Source organism: Acinonyx jubatus, chromosome X, assembly GCF_027475565.1.
Source record: "Acinonyx jubatus isolate Ajub_Pintada_27869175 chromosome X, VMU_Ajub_asm_v1.0, whole genome shotgun sequence".
Taxonomy (NCBI): domain Eukaryota; kingdom Metazoa; phylum Chordata; class Mammalia; order Carnivora; family Felidae; genus Acinonyx; species Acinonyx jubatus.
The window spans coordinates 35860855-35882159 of record NC_069389.1 but is presented as its reverse complement, the minus strand read 5'-3'; the positions used below and the strand labels follow the sequence as shown (position 1 = coordinate 35882159).

The 21305-nt window shown below is 39.4% G+C and overlaps 1 protein-coding gene across 13 annotated transcripts in view; it reads left to right on the top strand.

Annotated features, from left to right (window-relative positions):
* The window catches only part of CASK (calcium/calmodulin dependent serine protein kinase), a 354148-nt gene that overhangs the window by 309077 nt on the left and 23766 nt on the right, over positions 1–21305 (top strand). For 6 of the 13 annotated variants that reach the window (XM_053202250.1, XM_027053933.2, XM_027053929.2 and 3 more), the window contains 5 exons: positions 6630–6715; positions 8073–8141; positions 10871–10939; positions 12345–12380; positions 14026–14222. In XM_053202250.1, coding sequence (XP_053058225.1) covers positions 6630–6715; positions 8073–8141; positions 10871–10939; positions 12345–12380; positions 14026–14222 — 457 coding nt within the window. The remainder of the gene's footprint in view (positions 1–6629; positions 6716–8072; positions 8142–10870; positions 10940–12344; positions 12381–14025; positions 14223–21305) is intronic. The other 7 variants (XM_027053938.2, XM_053202253.1, XM_027053939.2 and 4 more) reach the window with 3 other exon arrangements.

Here is a 21305-nt window from a genome sequence, read left to right as displayed (position 1 = left end):
ATTCATATTTGTTTGTATATATAGAATGGCAATTCAAGAATTGCTCTCTTAAATTTACTCAGGAATGAGATACACCATTTCTAAATTAGGAAATTAGAGTTCGATAAATAATAATATAAAACTTCAATGGTAAAATAAGAGATATCAGATCTAGATTAAGTTTTTAATACTTGCTTCAGTAATTGCAGTCATTCTGAGAAAGGAATTCATTGAGGCCTGCAGTAAAGGTGTTTTTGAGAAAAGGGAAGACAAGATTTGGACATGCAGCTTTAGCCTCCTTTCTGAAAGGGCTGAGTTATATGTGCTGGTATTTAGAGGCTGATCCAAAAATTATTCTCCTTTGCAAAAAATTAGGCTTCCTTTCTTTGAGATCAGGTTCTGTTTGTCCTTAGCACCTCTTTGCTTTTTCCTTAACCCCCCCGAGAGCAAGAAGTAACACTGTAAGCATTTCAGTGCCTTCCCATCCTCTTTAGAAACGACCACTGTGTACACAGATGATGCCTGGCACTACTGCTGGCTTCAGGGGAATCATTATAGGCTACGTGAGTAGACACTGCTCACACAGGAGAATTGGTTTTAGACTCCAGGATGAATTTTCTGTTTATTATTTGTAATAATTTGCTATAAATTCAGTAAAATCACAACATTACTGTTTCTGTAATCTCTTTTCCTTGTATTACTGTGTGACTGGGACCTACCATCTCTGATAGAAGTGGTGTACAGCAGGGGCGCGTGGGTGGCTCGGTCGGTTGAGCGTCTGACTTCGGCTCATGTCATGACCTCACGGTCCGTGAGTTCAAGCCCCACGTTGGGTTCTGTGCTGACAGCTGACAGCCTGGAGCCTGCTTTGGATTCTGTGTCTCCCTCTCTCTCTGCCCCTCCCCTGCTCACACCCTGTCTCTCTCTGTCTCTCAATAATAAATAAACATTAAAGAAATGTTTAAAAAAGAAGTGATGTACAGCAGAGTGCCTGGGTGGCTCAGTTGGTTAAGTGTCCGACTCTTGATTTCGGCTCAAGTCATGATCTCACAGTTCAGGGGATCGAGCCCCATATCCGGCTCTGTGCTGACAGCATAGGGCTTGCTTGGGATTCTCGCTCTCCCTCTCTCTCTGCCCCTCATCCCCCCCCACCAAATAAATAAAACTTTAAAAAAAAAAAAAAGAAGTGGGGGGGGGCCCCTTGGTGGCTCAGTGAAGTGTCCAGCTTCGGCTCAGGTCATGATTTCACAGTTCATGGGTCCGAGCTCATGTTGGGCTCTGTGCTGACAGCTCGGAGCCTGGAGCCTGCTTCAGATTCTGTGTCTCCCTCTCTCTCGGCCCCTCCCATGTTCATGCTCTGTATCTGTCTCTCAAAAGTAAATAAATGTTAAAAAAAATATTTTAATTCAAAAAAAGTGGTGTAGTGGACATCCTGGTCCTATTCTTGTTTTTGAAAGGTAGCTTTCCAATGTTTCCCATGAAGAATAACATTTACTGTAGATTTTAGTAGATGCCTTCTATTAGGGCTGAGGAAGTTCTCTTATATTCTTAGTTGCTGAACCATTTCATTATGATTGGGTTTGAATTTTATCAAATGCGCTTCATCTGCTGAGATGATCATTTGTTTTTTTTTTCTTTTATCTATTAATGTACTAAATGACTTTTAAAGATTTTCTTATGATAAAGCCCTTTTGCACTTCTCAGATAAACCCAACTTAGTCATTGTATGTTATTTTTTTTTTTTTGTATGTGCTGCCAGATCCTGTAAAGTAATGTTTTGTTTATGATTTTTGTATTTGCAATTATGAGTGAGACTGGGCTGTAATTAGTTTTCCTTTCTGGTCTTTCTCTGTATGGTTTTAATTTCAAAGTTACATTACTTCATAAAATGACTTGGAGAGCCTTCTCCCTTGATGACTTCTCTGAAAGACTTTGTATAATATTGGAATGATTTGTACCTTTAAAGTTTGGTAGAACTTACCTATAAAACTATCAAGGCCTGGCGTTGGGTTTTGGATTTGGGTTTTCTTTTTTTCTTTTTTTTTTTTTTTTTTTTTTTTAACAACTGCTTCAGTTTCTTTAATGGTTATTCAGGCATTCGGGCTTTCTGTATCTTGAGTGAGTTTGGTAAATTACATTTTCCTTAAAAAAAAGTTTTAAAAATTATTTCACTAAGCTTCTTATTCCCTACCATCTCTGTAATTATGTCCCCTTGTTTAGTACTAAAATTGTTTATTTGTGCCTTGTCTTTTTTCCCTTAATTAACTTTGCCAGGGTTTTGTTCAAAAACCCACTTGGGGTTCTGTTAATTCTCTCTGTTGTATGTTTATTTCCTATTTCATTGTTTTATGACCTGATTTCTATTTCTCTCCTTCATTCTACTTCTTATTGGTTGTATCTAACTTTCCTAATTAGAAGCTTAGTTCATTTATCCCAGTCTTTATTTCTAATATATGCATTTGAGTGTAAACTCTACCCTTAAGTACTCATTTATCTGTATTCCACCAGTTTTGATATGAAGAATTTTTATTGTAATTCAGTTTTAAGTACTCTTAAATTCCTATTATGGTATCTTTCATTGACCCACAGTTATTTAGGAGTGTTTTTTTACATACCACATCTAAGATTTTCTATGTATCTTTTTATAATTTACTTCTAACTTAATTGCACCATGGTCAGAGAGTGTGGTCTGTATGACACCATTTCTTTGAGGTTTCTTGAGACTTACCTTATAGCATAGGACTTTAATCAGTTTTGTAAAGGTCCATGTGTACTTAAGAAGGTTTGTTCTTTAACTGTTGCATGGAAAGTTCTCTATATGATGATTGGCTTGGGGCTATTAATTGTTTTCTTCACATCTTCTATTTCTCGACTAGTTTTTTGTCTACCTGACCTATCAGTAATTGCTGACATATCTCACTATCATAGTAGTGTTTTTCAATTCCTACCCGTAGAGCTCTCAATTTTGGCTTTATTTAAAGCTGTCTTATTAGGTGCATGGAAATATCTGGTAACCATTTCTATTCTTAATACTTTCTATTTAAAACCTATTTATTAAGGGGCACCTACGTGGCTCAGTTGGTCGAACGTCTGACTCTTGATTTTGGCTCAGGTCACGATCTCACCGTCATGAGATCCAGCCCCACATCAGGTTCCCCACTGAGTGTGGAGCCTGCTTGGGATACTCTCTTTCCCTCTCTCTCTCTGCCCACCCCCACTCTCTCTCTTTCCAAATAAGTTAACATTAAAACTGTTAAAACCTATTTATCTAATAGTAATACACTTATTCCAGTTTTACTTTAGTATTTGCTAGCACGTCTTCTTCCATGCTTTTATTTCCAACCATTCTCTGCCTGTATGCGTCAGTGTGTCTCTTGCAAACATTTTTTAAGCTAAGTTGTTCATTTTTTAATGTACTTTGATGATCACCATCTTTTAATGGGCATTAGTCCATTGATATTAATTGTGACTTCTGTCATCTTGCTTTTTTATTTATATTTATTCCATTTTGTAATTGGTTTTCTGTTCATTTTTTGTTCCTTTTTTCCCCCTGGTAGTTTAGAATTTCAGCATTCTATTTTTTAGGTGGTTACCTTGAAATTTTATCATACATATTTAACATTAAATATACTGAAGTGAAACAGTATCTTAATCCCATTCCCAAAGAATACAAAGACATTCGAACACTAAATTTGATTGTATTCCTGATTTACATATTATTCTTGCCCAGTATTTTAGTTCTGTCCTGTTTTAAATTCACAAATTTGTAATTACTATTAATATATGACCATTTTTTTTTGGATTTACATAAATGTTTATAATTTTATTTACTCACCATTCCTTCTATTTTTTTTTTTAATTTTATTTCCAGTATACTTAACATGCAGTGTTATATTGGTTTCAGGTGTAAATTCACCATTCCTTCTTAAATCTCAGACCATCTTTGGGGAACATTTTCCTTCTTCCTAAAGCACATCCTTAAAAGTTCCTTTAGTGCCAGTCTCCTGTTGATAAACTCTCTCAGGTGGTATTTATCTGTAAATATTTTATTTCAGCCCCAATCATGAAAATTACTTTTGTTGAGAACACAATTTTAGGTTGATGGTTACCATTCTGTTGTATTTTGGCATCCATTGTTTGACATCGGAAAGTCTGATGTCACTAGAATTGTCCTTGCTTTCTCTGGTTATTTTAAGGTCTTTGTCTTTAGATGTTCTATAGTTTCACTACCATCCAGCATGGATTTCTTTTATTTATCCTGTTTGGGATACATTATTCTTCCTGGATCTGTATAATCATGCTTTCGCCAGATAGGAAAGTTTGCAACCATTATTTCTTCAAATATTGCCTCTTCCCCATTCTCCATATTCCTTCTGAACTCCACTGGACATGCGCTAGACATTCCCTCCATATCTCTTTCTTTTCCTATTTTCTTTATTTCTTATTTCCTATTTTCTGTGTCTCCTTATTTCTCTGACTTGCATTCTAGGTAATTTATTTGGTTTTTTCTTCCAGTTCACTGAAACTCTCTTCAGCCATCTGAATTCGTGTTCAACTCATCAATTCATTGGTTTATGTCACCAGTTATATTTTTCTTTTCTAGAAGTACTAGTCATTTGTACTTAGTTTTATTAATGTGTAGCCATTTTACATTCTGTATCTGATCATTCCAGTATCTGTTCTCCTTGTGATTTAAATCTGTTTTTTCTGGGGGAACCTGGGTGGCTCAGTCGGATAAATGTCCAACTCTTGATTTCAGCTCAGGTCATGATCTCGCAGTTCGTGGGTTTGAGCCCCACATCAGGCTCTGTGCTAACAGTGTGGAGCTGCTTGGAATTCTGTCTCCTCTCTCTGCCCCTCCCCTTCTTACTCTTTATATCCTTCTCAAAAATAAATTTTAAAAAACGTAAATAAATCTGTTTTTTCTTTTTTTTTTTTCAACGTTTTAATTTATTTTTGGGACAGAGAGAGACAGAGCATGAATGGGGGAGGGGCAGAGAGAGAGGGAGACACAGAATCGGAAACAGGCTCCAGGCTCTGAGCCATCAGCTCAGAGCCCGATGCGGGGCTCAAACTCACGGACCGCGAGATCGTGACCTGGCTGAAGTCGGACGCTTAACCGACTGCGCCACCCAGGCGCCCCTGTTTTTTCTGTTTCTGATGACTCACATAGTAGTTTGCCTTATTGTGTGTTTGGTGGTCTTTGATTGTGAGCTCATTGTTCCAATTAGTGGAAGTCCTGTGGGCCTAAACTGGGAACACTTTCCTCCAGAGAGTTTGTTCCCTCTTCTTCTAGTTACCATGGAGCACCACAGATCTGAGTCTTGCCTCCCTACAGATTCCTAGGCTCAGCTTCTCTAACTTGCTGTTGGCCCAAGGCTCAGAATCCAGCTAGCAGGCATTGCTACTATGTCATTCACCCTTTCCGCTATTTCATTCCACCCTTAGTTTGCTACCACTCTGGATCCAGCTCACAGGTTTCTATGTGGAGCTGATGGTAGATATGGAAGTAGGAAGTGCTCTTAGGCATTTATACTCCTGTTGTGAGACCAGTAACACTTGAAGAGGTGTACCCTAGGTGAGAGATCATTGTGAGAAATTCTTCGAGTGACTAACCAGCCATATTGGAAACAAAAGTCTCCAAATTTTTGTTTTATTATGTTAATTTTCAAACATGAGTAGAAAGAACAGTGCAGTGAGTTCAAGTGGAGAAAAGTAGAAAGTATAGTGCAGTGATCACCCATGTACCCATAACCCACTAGAATTACTGGTAATTCATGGCCACGCTGGTTTCATCCGTACTTGCCCTACTGTCCACTCCCCTGGATTATTTTGAAGCAAATTACAGGCATCTTATTTTCTTTATGGACATTTTAGTATGTACCTGTAAAAGACACTGTGAGTTTTTCGTAATAAAGTCAGGTCAGCATGTTAACGTGTGCACAATTTATAAACAAGGAAGTAAAATTTTACATAACTCTGTAAGCATTGGTTCTTGGTCACTTTTTCCAATTTAAGTATTACAGGACCCTGAAATGCCTACCAAATTATTATAAAAGGATTGTGTTTTGTCTACCATAAGCTTAGCGTTGTACAGGTATTATCACAATTCTTTGTATGGTATTTGGTAGATAATAATGGTAGAAATTAATAACGGACACTTAAATGGTACTTACTGTGTGCCAAGAACATTTCTAATCCTTCTGTGCATATTAAGCTAATTTAATCCTCAAAACAATCATATGAAATAGGTACTATTTTCATCTCCATTTTGTAAATGTGAAAACCGAGACATGGAAAGTTTTGGTAACCCTCCTAAGGTCTTAACTCTAGAAGTGATGTGGCTGAGATTTGCACCCAGACACGCTAGATCTAGAAACTGTCATTTTAAACGACTATACGCAGTGCCTCTCTCAGAAATCAACAGATTTCCACAGCCATCTTTCAAAAGTGTGTCTTCTATGAGTAAATGTATCTGTTTTGGTGAGTTCACTATGTGACACTTGGGTGAGCCAAAGCTGTACCTGTTTCTGAAATATTGGCCTTCAGTGTTTAGCTTAATTTTTTTTAATTACTTACATTGCTGCCTTTGGATTTTGTTGTTAAAATATGTATATATATTAATTTCACGTTTCGTGTCCTTTCTTTAGGTACACTTCATGTTGGTGATGAAATTCGAGAGATTAATGGCATCAGTGTGGCTAATCAAACAGTGGAACAGCTGCAAAAAATGCTTGTGAGTAAATGAAAGTTTCTTTGTCTTTTTCCAAGATTGACTTTCAGTTAGTTTGTTTTTTAACACACAGATAAGGGGTATTCTTTTGTAATCAGAGTATTTTTGATACTATCGTTTGTGTGGACTTGAATTTCTACAACATTTATAAGAATTGACAACGGAGCGGGGGCGGGGGGTGCCTGGGTGGCTCAGTTGATTGAGTGTCTGACTCTTGATCTCAGCTCAGGTCTTGATCCACGCTGGGCGTGGAGCCTACTTTAAAAAAAATTGGGAGTGGGGGGGTAGACAACTGAGAAAATGTTTGCATGTCCCAGAGTTTGGAAACATCTTGCCCATCTAGCAGTGTGGGCTTCAGTGCTCTCGTTTCATCCTTGATCTCCTGTTTCTTACTGAGTAGACCTGTAAAGATAACCTTTCCAGTCCCCTGGCATGAAGGGTATCATCCTTCGGTCATTATACACACACAGCTAGAGTATTTTTTTTTGAAGCGTGTTCTCCCATGTGCATCTTCCAAGCAGGTGTGCATCAATGTGCATGCACATTTCCCACAGTGAATTTTTTAGGACTGACAAGCAACTTGTGCGTATCTGTGAACTGGTTTCTCACTGACCCCAATCCTGCTGACATTAGCAATGTCAGAAACCTTGTTCCTGTTTAGCTGAGTCATAGCCAGCTGTATTAGATTTCTCCACGGCACAGAAGGAAGGAAAGACATAGTAGACCAAGCTATTTTTTATCGTACATATCCAAAATCTGTGTTCACAATTGGCTTTGCATTAAAAAAGCAGGATGACAGTCCCTGGTCTATGTTCATTGTCCTGCTGAGTGGAGGCAGATGTTCTGGGACCATCTTCCTACCACAATTGTAGCAGCCTCCCATGTTATGAATATCTATTAGAAGCACCCTGACTCACCACAGTAAAAACAATAAGGCCAAAATTATGAAAGAAGCGGCAAACTTAATGGAGCACCATCATAATGTAGAAGACCAAATATCATTTTTATGTAATTACTTGTTCTCTTGACTGGCTCAATTCATGTTCACTTTTGAAAGGCACTTAAAGGTTTTCATCCTTGTGCCTATAAAAAGGTAACCACCCGAGGTCTGTTTCCACCACTCCTGCATGAACAAGGCAGCCAGCCTTGACTTTGCAGGGATGTCTCCCAAGAACAATTTCTATTACTGTGAGCAGCCCCTACCTTATAACTCGATTTCGATTTCATGTTAGGCCCATGCGTGCTCAGCTGGCTTGCATTAATTACCCCACACACAACACACACAAGTCGAGTGGTTTCTCACTTGTCTTTATGTGCAACATTTGTTTGTTAAGAGAGCTCTCCTTTATTCTTCCTCCAGCGGGAAATGCGGGGGAGTATCACCTTCAAGATCGTGCCAAGTTACCGCACTCAGTCATCGTCCTGTGAGGTAATGGCTCTGGGGCAACCCCACCCCCCACACACACACCCCTGTCTCCTCTGGGTTCTTAACTAACTGTCTGCTGATGGCTGAATGTTTTGGCTTTCTGGGAAATTGTTTCTGCCTGTGCTGTTGATCACTGCACACCAATTTTACAACAAAGATAACGGAACAGAGTAGGTTCCATTCACCTACTCAGCCCTGCTTCCACGGGGAACTCCTCAGCACTTGAACTTTCTGCAGGCTGGAACTGGAGCAAAATAGAGAGGAGCTACAAATAATGACATGAGGCTTAATAAGAACAAATGGAGTCTCTGAGGAAAAAAAAAAAAACAAAAAAGATAATTGCGATAATATTTCCAGGAAGTACATTCACTTCCCTTATTAAGAAATCACACAGATAGTTCTTCTTTCCAAGAATCTAAGAAGTGATCTATTTCTGTTAAGATCAAGGTGCTCAAATAATTGCGACAAGTCCCTAGATAGGTGTTAAGTCTGTGACGAATTGGTAACTGGCTTTATTAGAGGGAGTATAGGCTTTTGCAACCTTCTGTGCAATCGCTTAAACATGGAACATTGTGTGATTCACAAGGAAGTAAGTTTTTTAGAGTAATACAGCCCCCAAGTTTCTTTCTTACGGTAGGTGTACCCTACAGAAACTGTAGCTTTTCCAAGCTATGTTATTCAGTTTTCTGTTGCTTATTAAATGAGATTCCAAAAGCGATCCTTTTCGTATTTGGAAACACAAACTGGCATGAAAGGGATCATCCTTCAGGCATTATACACACAGAGCATTATTTTCTGAAGCTTGTTCTTCCGTGTGCATCTTCCAAGCGTGTATGCATCCATGTGCGTACACATTTCCCACAGTGAATTTTTTAGGACTCACAAGTAACTTACTGGAACTCCTCTAGAAAATTGAATTTGACCTCAGGAAAAGCTGAGGGAGGAATTATAAGGCTTCTTCCAGGCTCTTAGCAATGCTGTAAATTTCACAAGCAAACTCAGAGGCTTCATGTTTTTTCTCTAAACCTATTGAAGATATGTCTAAGAATTTGTAGTTTTGCCCAGTATATTTTTAGTGAACCATGACAATTGGGGTTTCTGTTACATCAGGTTTTGAGCTCCTCTTGGTGGCTTTTTATGGAACTTCAATTAATACTATACCTCAAAAGAAAATGCAGAACTTCTTCTGCTCCAGGATTCATGGTTTTGCAGTTGGTTACCTAGAACACAAACCTTGCTGGGAAGGAGAGAATGTCACACACATTTTTTATGTGCAGCGTTTTAATATCCTAAAATCGCAGGTGGTCTTCATACCATTTCTCATCATTGAAGAAATTTAGTAAATATGATTGATTTTTTTCTTGTCTTTTTAGTTAACTAACCAGAGGATGTTGTTAGTTATTAATATAACATAAGTTTCTCTTGCGGTGTTTAAGTGGTGGAACTGGTTTTAGGATGGGACTAGTATTATTACGTGTGTAAATTCTACGCTTGAGTAAGAAGAGCCCTCCCCCCTTATCTCCTTTACCTCCGAATAGTAGAAAAAATGATATTACCCTCCTAGCCTTAACCCCAACCTGTTTGACCCTCCTGTTCTCTGGCAGAATTCAAACCTATGGTTGGACTCTTCCCAGCTAGGGCAATACTTCCCAAAGAAGGGCTCTCTGGCCACCCACATCGTTGTACCCTCCTTGGCAAAAGAGGACACTGCTGCCCTCACCCTGGCCCCAGTGACTTAAGTCTCTGGGAGTGGACCTAGAAATCAATCTGATCATGAAGATTTGAGAATACTCCTCTAAGGGAGCCCATTATTTAAAGAGCTAACAAGTTCCAGAAGTTTTCTTTAGACCTTCTAGAAAAAAACAAATGTCTTTTGAGCAGACATGTCCATCTCAAAGGTTTCAAAGAACTCTACTAAACCAAAAATGTCAAAATACATATTTCCTTCCTCTCCTCATTATCATTAAAGCTGATTTGGAAAATAAGGGAATGGAGCCCAGAAAGGATTGTGAGTGTGCCACACAGTATAGAGAGTGTGACTGAGGACTGTCGATCTAGGGAGAGTGGCTGTGCCTCCGGAGACCTTTGCCAGAAGTATAATATTTTTAGAGGCTCAAGGTTATTGTTTTAATCAATCTGCTAAAATGATCTAAAGAATAAAGGTTTCTTCTCTGGTGTATGTCTATCTTTTACCCTTATTAGTAATTTCTGTCCTAGAAGGACTCCAAGGTGATTACGACATGAGAAGTCTTTTGGTTTATTTTTTTTAGATTTGTTTCACTTCAAATGAGTCATTCAGTAAATTTTGACACCGAGGTACCTAAAAACTATTACATGCTTTTCAAGCCTAATTTTCAACAAAAATTAGGCAGTTGGGATCTTCAGCACAATAAGTTTCTAGTGATATTTGTCATTTCACAGTACCTGATAGGATTTTAATACCAATTCACTCTTCCGGGTCTCACTTTAAAGTAAGCCAAGTTTGCATAGAATGTTGGAGACAGGAAAGAAATTCTTAATAAAGGACGTGGCCATCACTTACAATATGTGAATCTTCAGACTGCAAAAATTTTGTCAGACTTCCGTGAAACCATGCACGTAAGTCAGCATAGCACCTTTGCAGCTAAAACCTCAGAGGAAACGGTTGTCAGACTGTGGTTGTAACTGTTGATGTGAATATCTCTGTTTCTGTGCTGGTGTTCTGTGTTAATGAACCTTGTGTCTTATTTCAGAGAGATTCCCCCTCCACTTCCAGACAGTCCCCAGCTAATGGTCATAGCAGCACTAACAATTCTGTTTCGGTAAGAACTCTAGCTCCACACAGCAAAGTGTGACAATTTTGTTGGTGCCACCTGCCTTGAGTGTTCTAGCTACATGTGTTCAGTGGAAATATTGTCTTCTGCCGATATACAAGGCTACTACAGCTACAATGCAGTTTACCCCCGGAAAGCCTTTTCCACATTTTCTTCTCGTGAAAAAAAAAAACCCTTTCACTAGTTAAATTTGAAGAACTGGAGCTCAAGACTGCCTTGGTCATTCTCAAAATATTTCTGTGTCACCCCACTAGCATTTATGACTTTGCTCGGACTTACGCAAAGGATATAAGTGGCAATTTGTTGAAATTTCTAAATGTTTTTTTTTTTTTAATTGGAGAAAGATGAAGAAACGTAAGGATTTTGCAGAGTAGGCATGTGGGTATTCTCGGGCTTTGTAGTTGTCTATTCTGAGTGATATCAGCAACATGTTTTAGTTTCCGCTATCTACGTTATGAATTGGTGTGCCCTCTGTTATTGTGGTACGTGCACATATTTTTGTGAATTATAAGCCTTGCCTGGATATGAAAAGCAAAAGGAACTGGCTTCAAACTGCACTTAAGCCACGCTGTTATCACATCTTTAACACAAACTACTTGATCTTTTGACTTGAACTTAGAATTTTACCATTTTTTCAGAACGATTCATTTTGCAATATGAATTGTTTTTCACTTACTTAAACGGAAGCACTTAAGGTGCAAGTATGTGGTATTTCGGGGTAACAAAATCTTTACGTTGCTGATATTGCTGTTGAAATTTGTTGAGAGTTTCACAAATGCAGCAGTATCGCTTCTTTCCTCTTAACGTGCCCTTTAAAAACACATCAACTGTTTTTAATCAGATAAAATTTTAAACGATTTAGAGATCCTCTTAATGGAATGATGTCAGTAAGAGAAATTATGGGAGAAATTTTCCTACAACCTTTATTTTTAACTTCGAAATAGGCTACCAAAGGAATTCATTTATAATAGTTTACATGTAATACTTTAAAGATGGTGAAAATCCATATAGCCATTGAATTTTTCAAAATCTGATTGCAGTGACTAAGTCGAAAAGGGCATCAGCTCTTTTTTAGTTTGGGGGTTTGTTTTTGTTTTTAATAGGGCTATTTCACTCGCAGTGGCTTTTGTGTTGAAGATGCTGAGTTGTTTCTTAAGAACACATTTTCTCTCTTGCTTAAACTTACCTGCTTTCTTCAGCTTGCTGCTAAATGGCCTGGGTTTGATTTTTTTTGATAACTCAACATTTCTGAGAAATGGAATAATGTATATGATCTCTTTACAACTGAAATCTAGCTCATTTTTTTAACCATATTGTAACAGAACACACAAATTACCTTGTACTCTTGAAAAGTAAATGAAAATTTTTCTCCTGGGTTGGCTTTATTCTACAGGACTTGCCATCAACTACCCAACCAAAAGGACGACAGGTGAATAGATATCCTCTATAGAAATTTCTCTAAACTGAGCTGCTAATAGCCAATCTTTTATTAACCCTTTCCATCCCATAATGTCTGCATTTTGGACCATAACATTTAAACATTGAGAGCTTGTACCATTTCATTTTAACACATTACATATGACTAATTTTCTATAAAGATTTTTTCCTCACCTCTTTGTAGCTGTGACGGTTATTGTAACTTCAACCTGATAAATTTGTGTTGATGGCTAAGAATTCAGCCTTTGGGGGTCTTCTGGGCCTGCCTCTGGAGTGGGAAAAAAAAAATTCAAAGGTCACAAAACTCGTAGAATTCTGAGAGTAACTGAAACGTATGTGCTGATAAACACGTTTAAGCAGGAATTCTCTGAAATTCCAAGAAACCTTTTCTAAATCTGTATTTGCATGTTTATTTCTAAAAGCCACTTACAATGAAAAACGAGGACGTAAGCGTCCTGGCTTTCCATCCCAATATGCCTGTGTTGGTCCACGCAGGAAAAGTGAAGTGCTACGTAAGCGAGTACGTACTTCAGGAGTACGGCTCTTGGGTGCCCATGCAGAGACCACTTTTATAGGCTGGCTTTCTGAAAAGAAAACTTGAGCACAGTAATCACACAACAGTTCCAAAGCCTTCAGGTTGGTTTTACAGTGACTTAAACATTAATATTCAAATTTAATTTCAAGAGAGAGAATTTTTCGGGGAATCTTCTTGGAATTCGGTGTTAAAAAATAACCTGATTGGGAGTTAAGGTCTGCATAAATTAGCACCTGATAGAATCCGCCCCCCCCCCACCCCAGTTTATTCCTAAGACTGAATTATATACATAGCACCTTCTTTTAAAGCATTTTAGAAATATGGCAGTTCATAAAACGCTGCCATATAACCCCTCGTGTGCTAATCTGTCCCCTTGTATAATATTTACTAGTTACATTTACATTCCCTAAAACCCAGAGCCTTGAACTATGCAGATCGTGCAGCTCTGTGCTGACTTCAAGTGGCAAAGTCAGGATTCAAAGTCATTTTTCTTCTCTAAGACCAGTAAAATACAACTATAGAGCCCCAATCCTTCTGAAAAAGTTAATAACGCTGTTTTTAATACTTTAAAATAGTTTCGATCACACTGAAGTCTGTCAGCAGTGTGTGGACACACCACCAGCTGTCAAACCACTCGGCATGGTTTACACAGCGCTTGCTAGCTTTGTATCACGTGCTGCTTTCGGGTTAGAACCCACCCTGAGTGCTTGTGTATGTGGCGTAAAGGCTGCCACGTGATCATGACAACTTGCCCACCACATGAGCTGAATATATGCGGATTTAAAAATGGTAAGCGTACTTCTCTATAATTATAGGCCCATTCTGTTACAGTAAAAGCAGAAACTAAGTCTTCATTTTTATTAAACAAGTATGTTACTGGTGCTCCCTCCAAACGAATACCGCCAAGACTTGAACCTGCACACATCCAAGGTAGTACATTGTCTCTAGCGGTAGCAGTTTTGTGTCCTATTTTCCATGCATCATTTGGCTTCACCATCTAATGTCCTGTTTGTATTGTAAGTGTTGGTGTGTGGTTATTAGGTTAGAGCTGTTTGCTCCCACATCACCATGGCAGCCTTTCTTACAAACTCCTGTTTTATAGATCTATGTAAGAGCACAATTTGAATATGATCCAGCCAAGGATGACCTCATCCCCTGCAAAGAAGCTGGCATTCGATTCAGAGTTGGCGACATTATCCAGATTATTAGTAAGGATGATCACAACTGGTGGCAGGGTAAACTGGAAAACTCCAAAAATGGAACCGCAGGTCTCATTCCTTCTCCTGAACTTCAGGAATGGTATGTGGTTTGGTTTTATAATAAAAACGGAGCCCTGACCATCCGCTTTTCAACTTTATATTGTTTTATTGGGTCAAACCTGTTTGCTCTCCTAGCCAATCAAAACTCAGGTTAGTCATCCAAGAATTCTATGTATTTTTTAATGTTTATTTATTTTTGAGAGAGAGAGAGAGAGAGTGACAGAGTACGAGTGGGGAAGAGGCAGAGAGACAGGAAGACACAGAATCCGAAGCAGGCTCCAGGCTCTGAGCTGTCAGCACAGAGCCTGACGCAGGGCTTGAACTCACGAGCTGTAGGATCATGATCTGAGCCGAAGTCAGATGCCCAATCGACTGAGCCACCCAGGCGCCCCAGTCATCCAAGGATTCTAAATCCTCAGCATCTAGTAAGTTCCTGCTTACCGAGCCAGGTCTTTTATGTGAAACAAAGGAGAGGAGGAGGGTCTATAGGGAGGTTGAGCGGCTAGCCTTGGTTCACATGGGTCCTGGTCAGGCCGTGGTCCCTTAACATAGCCCCCCACCTCCCACATGCTGCTTCCTCCTTTCAGATCTGTGTTTTGGGTTTTGTTTTAAAACAAACCCTCTCCTCACCCCTCCACATGCTCGCTCATTCCACCCTCCCACCAGCAAAAAACTCAAGGGCCACGATTTAGTGCTGCTCAGGGTATTTGAAGGTAATATGGGTTATACCATTAGGAGAAAAAGGCAGCTTTGTTTGAAAACTTCATTCTTTACCTCGCCACATCTTTAAAAACACACATTTTATGAGGAAGTTTAAGCTGTGAAAACAGGTTAAAGTCAGACACCTTTTCCACACCATCTTTAACTGACAGCCAAGGAGTCACAGATTACTATATATTTTGGTAAAATCTATTTCTGCTGTTGTTACAATTTGCTTACTTGAACTCTGTTTTGAAAGACGCTGGAGATTTTACCTTTGTCAGAACTTTGACAACATATGAGAAATCTAGTGATGAGATGACTGCATATCTTACTTTTATTTCGCGCGACCAGAAATACAGCACCCATTCGCCATGGGGGCAATTCATCCCAAAATACTTAAACCTAGCTAAAAGAAACCTGGGTCATTGAGTCCACAGACATTGATCATTGTTTCCTCACCCATTTTTCTCACAAGTTAGAGGGATTTCTCAGTGAATTTCCTTTTCATGATTGCCTCTGCCGGCTATCCTGTGTCCCCAAAAATATTCTTACGTTTAGAATGTCGGAGCTGATAAGAGCTTCAGATGCCATCATTTTATACAAGGACTCATGGGCCCAGGTAGAGGAAGTAGCAGCCTTCCATCTGGCATTGCCTTTCTGTCTGATCTTCAAGAAACAGCTTAAGCATTAGCAGGACAAAAATGATTTCTAAGTCACTTTGATGATGATGTTATTATGGGATTAGTGATACTTACATTTTACAAAATGTGTTCTTTTTTTTTTTTTTTTTTTTGAGTTTGTTTATTTTGAGAGAGAGGGAGAGAGAACGCACACCTGCGACCAGGGGAAGGGCGGAAGCCTGATGTGGGGCTCAAACTCACTCACTGTGAGATCGTGACCTGAGCTGAAATCAAGAGTCAGACGCTTAACCAACTGAACCACCCGGGTGCCCCACAGGATGTTTTCTTGAATGCTGCCATATATTTTGAGCATTTGTTGAAAAGAATTCTGTAGACTCCAGACCTCCTCTCCTTGGTCAGATCATCTGTAGAAATCCTGTTTCCCTGATACCTAGAGCTCTGAGTCCTCTGTAGGACTCCTGAGAAACAGGGAAAAGCAGATTTGCTCCCTGTTTCCTTGGGATGGGGGACTAGGTTATCTGAATCAGTCTTCCTGCTGGAAAAAAATGAAAAGGGCTGCAGAAAACGTGCTTTTGAAAATTACCTTAAAAGCATTAAGTAGCCAAAAAAGTATTGGGGAACTCAGTGACCAGCTTTTGTATGAAAGCAATTGGAGTGAAAAAAATTAGAGCACCCAATGGGCCCATTTTGCCAACGGGACACATCTATTACTGAAAACTTCTCTGCCGGGGAACCAAGGTTAAGACCTAAGGCCTGTACAAGTGGGGGACTCTGTTAGGGGACCTGTCCACCATTGTTAGGACTACAGAGGCTACACCCTTAGGTTAAAAGGTTAAGATAAGTGTGCCCTTACTGCCCTTCCACAGCTGGGGACTGTAGACAAGGCTACCTTGTCACTGAGCAAAGCAAAAGACACAAATAAAAGGAAAACAAAGTTCCCCTGAAAAAACTGTGGCCACTGGTCCACCTTGAATAGCTTTGTACCCAGGTCCACACAGCCTGGGTCAGCCGGGGGAACTGCAGCCTTACATGTGATGTGAGGCTTCTCCTGTACTAATACTACTTTCATATATCTGTTACAAACATAAAGTCTCTGAAGGAGAAGACTTTACCCTAGGACTCATCCTAGAGCTCTTCCTCACCCCCCACATAGACTTTTACTAGGGCAGTGACCAACAAGTCAAAACAAAAAAGCCACGGGTACACAAGGAAACCAGACCTGCCTCACAGACCGAACAGAGACCCTACTGAAATGGCAGAAACAAACGCAGACCCACTCTATATATTGGAGTTAGGAGACAAGGTGGTTTTTTAAGTTTTTTTTATTTTGAGAGAGAGAGGGGGAGGAGCAGAGAGAGTGAGAGAGCAAGAATCCCAAGTAGGCTCCACGCTATCAGCGCAGAGCCCAACATGGGGCTTGAACTCACAAACTGTGAGATCGTGACCTGAGGTGAAACCAAGAGCCAGACACTTAACCCACTGAGCCCCCCAGGTGCCCCAGGAGACAGGTTTTTAAACAACAGTCTGCACAACTGTGCATATATTTTTAAATCAGTAATAAGCTTGAAAAATAACTTCAGAGACCAGGAAAGTTGTTTAATGGCATGGCAGATTTGAAAAAGAACCAAAAAGGAACTTCCAAGAACAAGGCAGTAACAAAACCTCAGTGGCCACACACCTATCAGAAGGGCTAAAATTTCTTCAAGTTTTCATCAACAGATAAATGGACGAACAAGGGACAGCATAGCCATACAACAGAATGCTATTAAGCCATAAGAAAGGAACGAACTATTGATACAACAATATGGATGAAACTCAAATCCAGGCAAAAAAAAAAAAAAAAGAGAGACAACATACTGTATGATTCTATTCGTATAAAATTCTAGAAAAGGCAAAACTAATCTGTAGTGACAGTCGTTGCTTGGGGATCCAGAGGTGAGAGGGAAGGATTCCACAGATGAAGAAAATGTCAGTGATCTGGATGGTAACGAAGGTTTCATGGGATGTCTGCATATGTCAACACTGATGAAATTGTACACTGTAAGTATGTCTGGTTTATTATGAAAAACACAAACTCAATGACGTTGCAAAAACTGTCAAGGGAGAAAGGGATCCTAGCAGGGATGAGGAGGATGAGGCCCACTGGGCAAGAGGTGCCTCGAAACCTAGAAAACCAAATTGATACAGAGAACGTCGGTGGACATGCAGTATCACTGAGAAAGATTTGAAACAACACCATCAGCCAGACCCAGAATCTTTGTTCCCATGTGTTCCTACCAAGTGACCTTTTTCACAGCCTGTAGATGAGAGATCAGGTTTTTTTGGACCCAGACGCCTTGCCTTATTTATCCTTGTTAAATCTCATCTTGCTTGACAGGGCACATCAGTCAAGCCCTTTGATATATTTTGAGTCCCCTAATGTGTCATCGCTCCCCTTGCCTCCTAGACCCTCATCCAAGCCAGCAATAAAATGTGAAGTGTGTATTTGAAACTTCCCTCCAGGTTGATCTAAATCCTGACATGGTTTTCCTGCACTTACTGAGCTAAAGGAAAGAGCATTCATTTCCTGAGTGGCTGGTGACGAGCAGTTTCATTCTCTCGTTGAGTCACACACAGCCACACCACAAATTTTTACTGGGAACTTTTTACTTTTATTCTTTAAGCTTAAAAACACCGATTATAAGAGACTCAATACACTGTAACATAACCAGCCAAAACTCCCTCAGTTCTGTTTATGCTTCCAAAGATCCTGTGCCTCACAGAAGCTATAGTTATGGCCATGGCACATATTGGCTTGTACTGGAAGAATCCCCAGAGCAAAGGCTTCCTCAGCCTCCTCTGTATGCCACTTAGGTAATATGTAGAGATTGACTTCAGTGCTGTTGCTGAGAGTTCACAGTATTTCCCAATAAATGTCCTTCTCCCGGGGCGCCTGGGTGGCTCAGTAAGTTGAGCATCCGACGACAGTTCAGGTCATGATCTCAAGGTTTGTGAGTTTGTCAGGCTCCTCGCTGATAGTACGGAGCCTGCTTGGGATTCTCTCTCTCTCTATCTCTCTCTCCCTCTCTCTCTCTCTCTCTCTGCCCCTCCCCAACTCAGGTGCATACGGTCTCTCAAAAATAAATTTTTTTTTTAAAGAAATGTCCTTCTCCTAACCAAAAACAAAGAAATAAAAATAAAACCCTCACGGAACAAGAGAGAATAAAAGACATGGAGGACAGTCTTTTCAAGAAGATAGCACAGCTCCCAACTCATTTCATGATGCCAGCATTACCCTGATACCAAAATCCACAAACGGTGATTCAAGAAAACTACAGGCAACACTCCCTCATGAACATAGATATAAAAGTCCTCAGCACAATATTAGCAAACTGAATCCAGCAACACAATAATAAGGATAATACATCTCGACCCAGTGGAGTCTGTACTGGGGATGCACAGCTGGTTCAACATTTGAAAACCAATCAAGCCGATTCAGTGTATTAACAGACTAAAGAAAATCCACGTGGTCATATCAGTAGATGCACAAAAAGCGTTTGGTAAAATTTTATATCCACTTAAGATTAAAACTCTCACAAACTGAATTGAAGGGAACTTCCTTAACCTGATGAGAGCGTCTACAATAAACCTACAGCAAACAGTATTAGAAAGGAAAAAAGTATTGCAGGTGATACAATTCTGTGTGTAGAAATTCAAAGGAATCTGTAGATAAACCATTAGAATTAATATGTGAGGTCAGCAAGATGTTTGGTATAAAATCAATATACAAAATCAATTTATTTCTATTTACCAGTAACAGAGAAAATAATTTTTTTACATGCCGTGTATAACATAACCTGCATCACCCTTAATATTATGAAGTGTTCTTGATAAAAAATAGAAGTTAAATTTGATCAGACCTCTAGATCTAATTACCTAGTTGCAGAAAATGTGAAAGAGAGAGGGACTTACTGAAGACACCACAGGGATAAAATCCAAAAAATCCAGACTTTGAAACTACAGGACAAACAAGTTTCTGGAACAAATAAATAGCAAGACAGAAAAGGAGAGAAGGACAGAAAAGTAGATTTAAACCTGTAGATTTAAAAGGAATTTAAGAATATTTAAAGAGGAAATGATACAAACTTGGATTTGTTTCAAAATAATCTTAGGGTGGGTAGGTTGTAAATAACACAAGCCAGGAGTTAATAAATGTTAAAGCTGGGTTGTAGGTATTTGGGGTTCATTATTCTCTACTCTTGTGTATATTTGAAAAGTTTTTAAGTTACAAAATTTTTTTAATGTTTGTTTATTTTCAGAGAGAGAGCATGAACAGGGGAAGGGCAGAGAGAGGGGGAGACACAATCCAAAGCAGGTTCCAGGCTGTGAGCTGTCAGCAAGAGCCTGACACGGGGCTCGAACTCATGAGCCGTGAGATGATGACCTTAGCTGAAGTTGGATGGTTAACCAACTGAGCCACCCAGGCACCCCCATCTTTTTTTTTTTTTATCAACAACCTAGGAGCAAATATAACAAAGATGTTCAAGACACAGGATGAATTATAACATTTATTCAGACATTAAAGAATTCTTTTTTTTTTAAGTTTATTTATTTAGAGAGAGAGCACAAGCGGGTGAGGGGCAGAGAGGAGGGACAGAATCCCAAGCAGGCTCTGTGCCATCAGCACAGATCCCGATGTAAGGGCTCAAACCCACGAACCATGAAATCATGACCTGAGCTGAAACCAAGAGTCGGACATTTAACTGACTGAACCACCCAGGTGCCCTGAGACATTAAAGAATTCTTAAACAGATGGAGAGATATACTTTGTTCATGGACTAGAAGACTCAGTGTTGTAAAGGTGTCTGTTCCTCCCAGATCAATTCACTGATTACATGCAATCTCAACCATTTTGAAATTGGCAAGCTAATCTTAAGGTTTTCATGGAAATGCACAGAATCAGGAATAGCCAAGATATTCTTCTAGAAGAATAAGGAGAGAGGCCTTGCTCCATCTGATACCAACACTTATTATAAAACATTGAGATAATAAGGTAAGGGCATAGAGATGCTCAAATAGACCCAATGGAAGAGAATCCCCAAAACACTCCCATACATAAATAGTCACTAGTGAGGAATGGATAGTTTTTCCATAAGTCATGCTGGAACAATTGAATATCCATTAGGGAAAAAGACAAGAAAGAAATCAGGCTCCTAATTTTATACCATACACAAAAATCAGCTCCAGTGTATTAAAGGCCAAAATACGAAAAAGAAAACTATAAACCTCTGACAAAGTAATACTGAAGAATATCTTCAGGGATAAGGAGGGGTTAAAATACTTTCCATAAAGGAAAAGATGGCTAAATTTGACTAAAGTAAATCTACGTTATAAGATCTCATAGGAAGAGTGAACAGGCAAGCCACAAAATGGACGAAGGTGTCTGCAACACATATAACTAACAGAGGTATAATATCGAGACCATATAAGAAATTCCTACAAATCAATGAGAAAAAGACAACTGGAAAGAAAAATGGTCAAAAGACTTATACACGTTACAGAAGAGGAAATCCAGTACCCAATAAACATGAAAAAGTGCTCAATCTCAATAATCAGTGAAATGCAAACTCAAAGCACAGCGTTATTGCATTACTTGCCTACTGTGGTGGCTAAAGTTAAATACTGATAATACCAAGTGTTCACAAGGATGTAGAACAATAGGAGCTCTCACACACCGCTGGTAGGAGTGTAAATCAGTACAACCTCATTGGAAAATCACTTATTCTGATGGTGATTTTGGA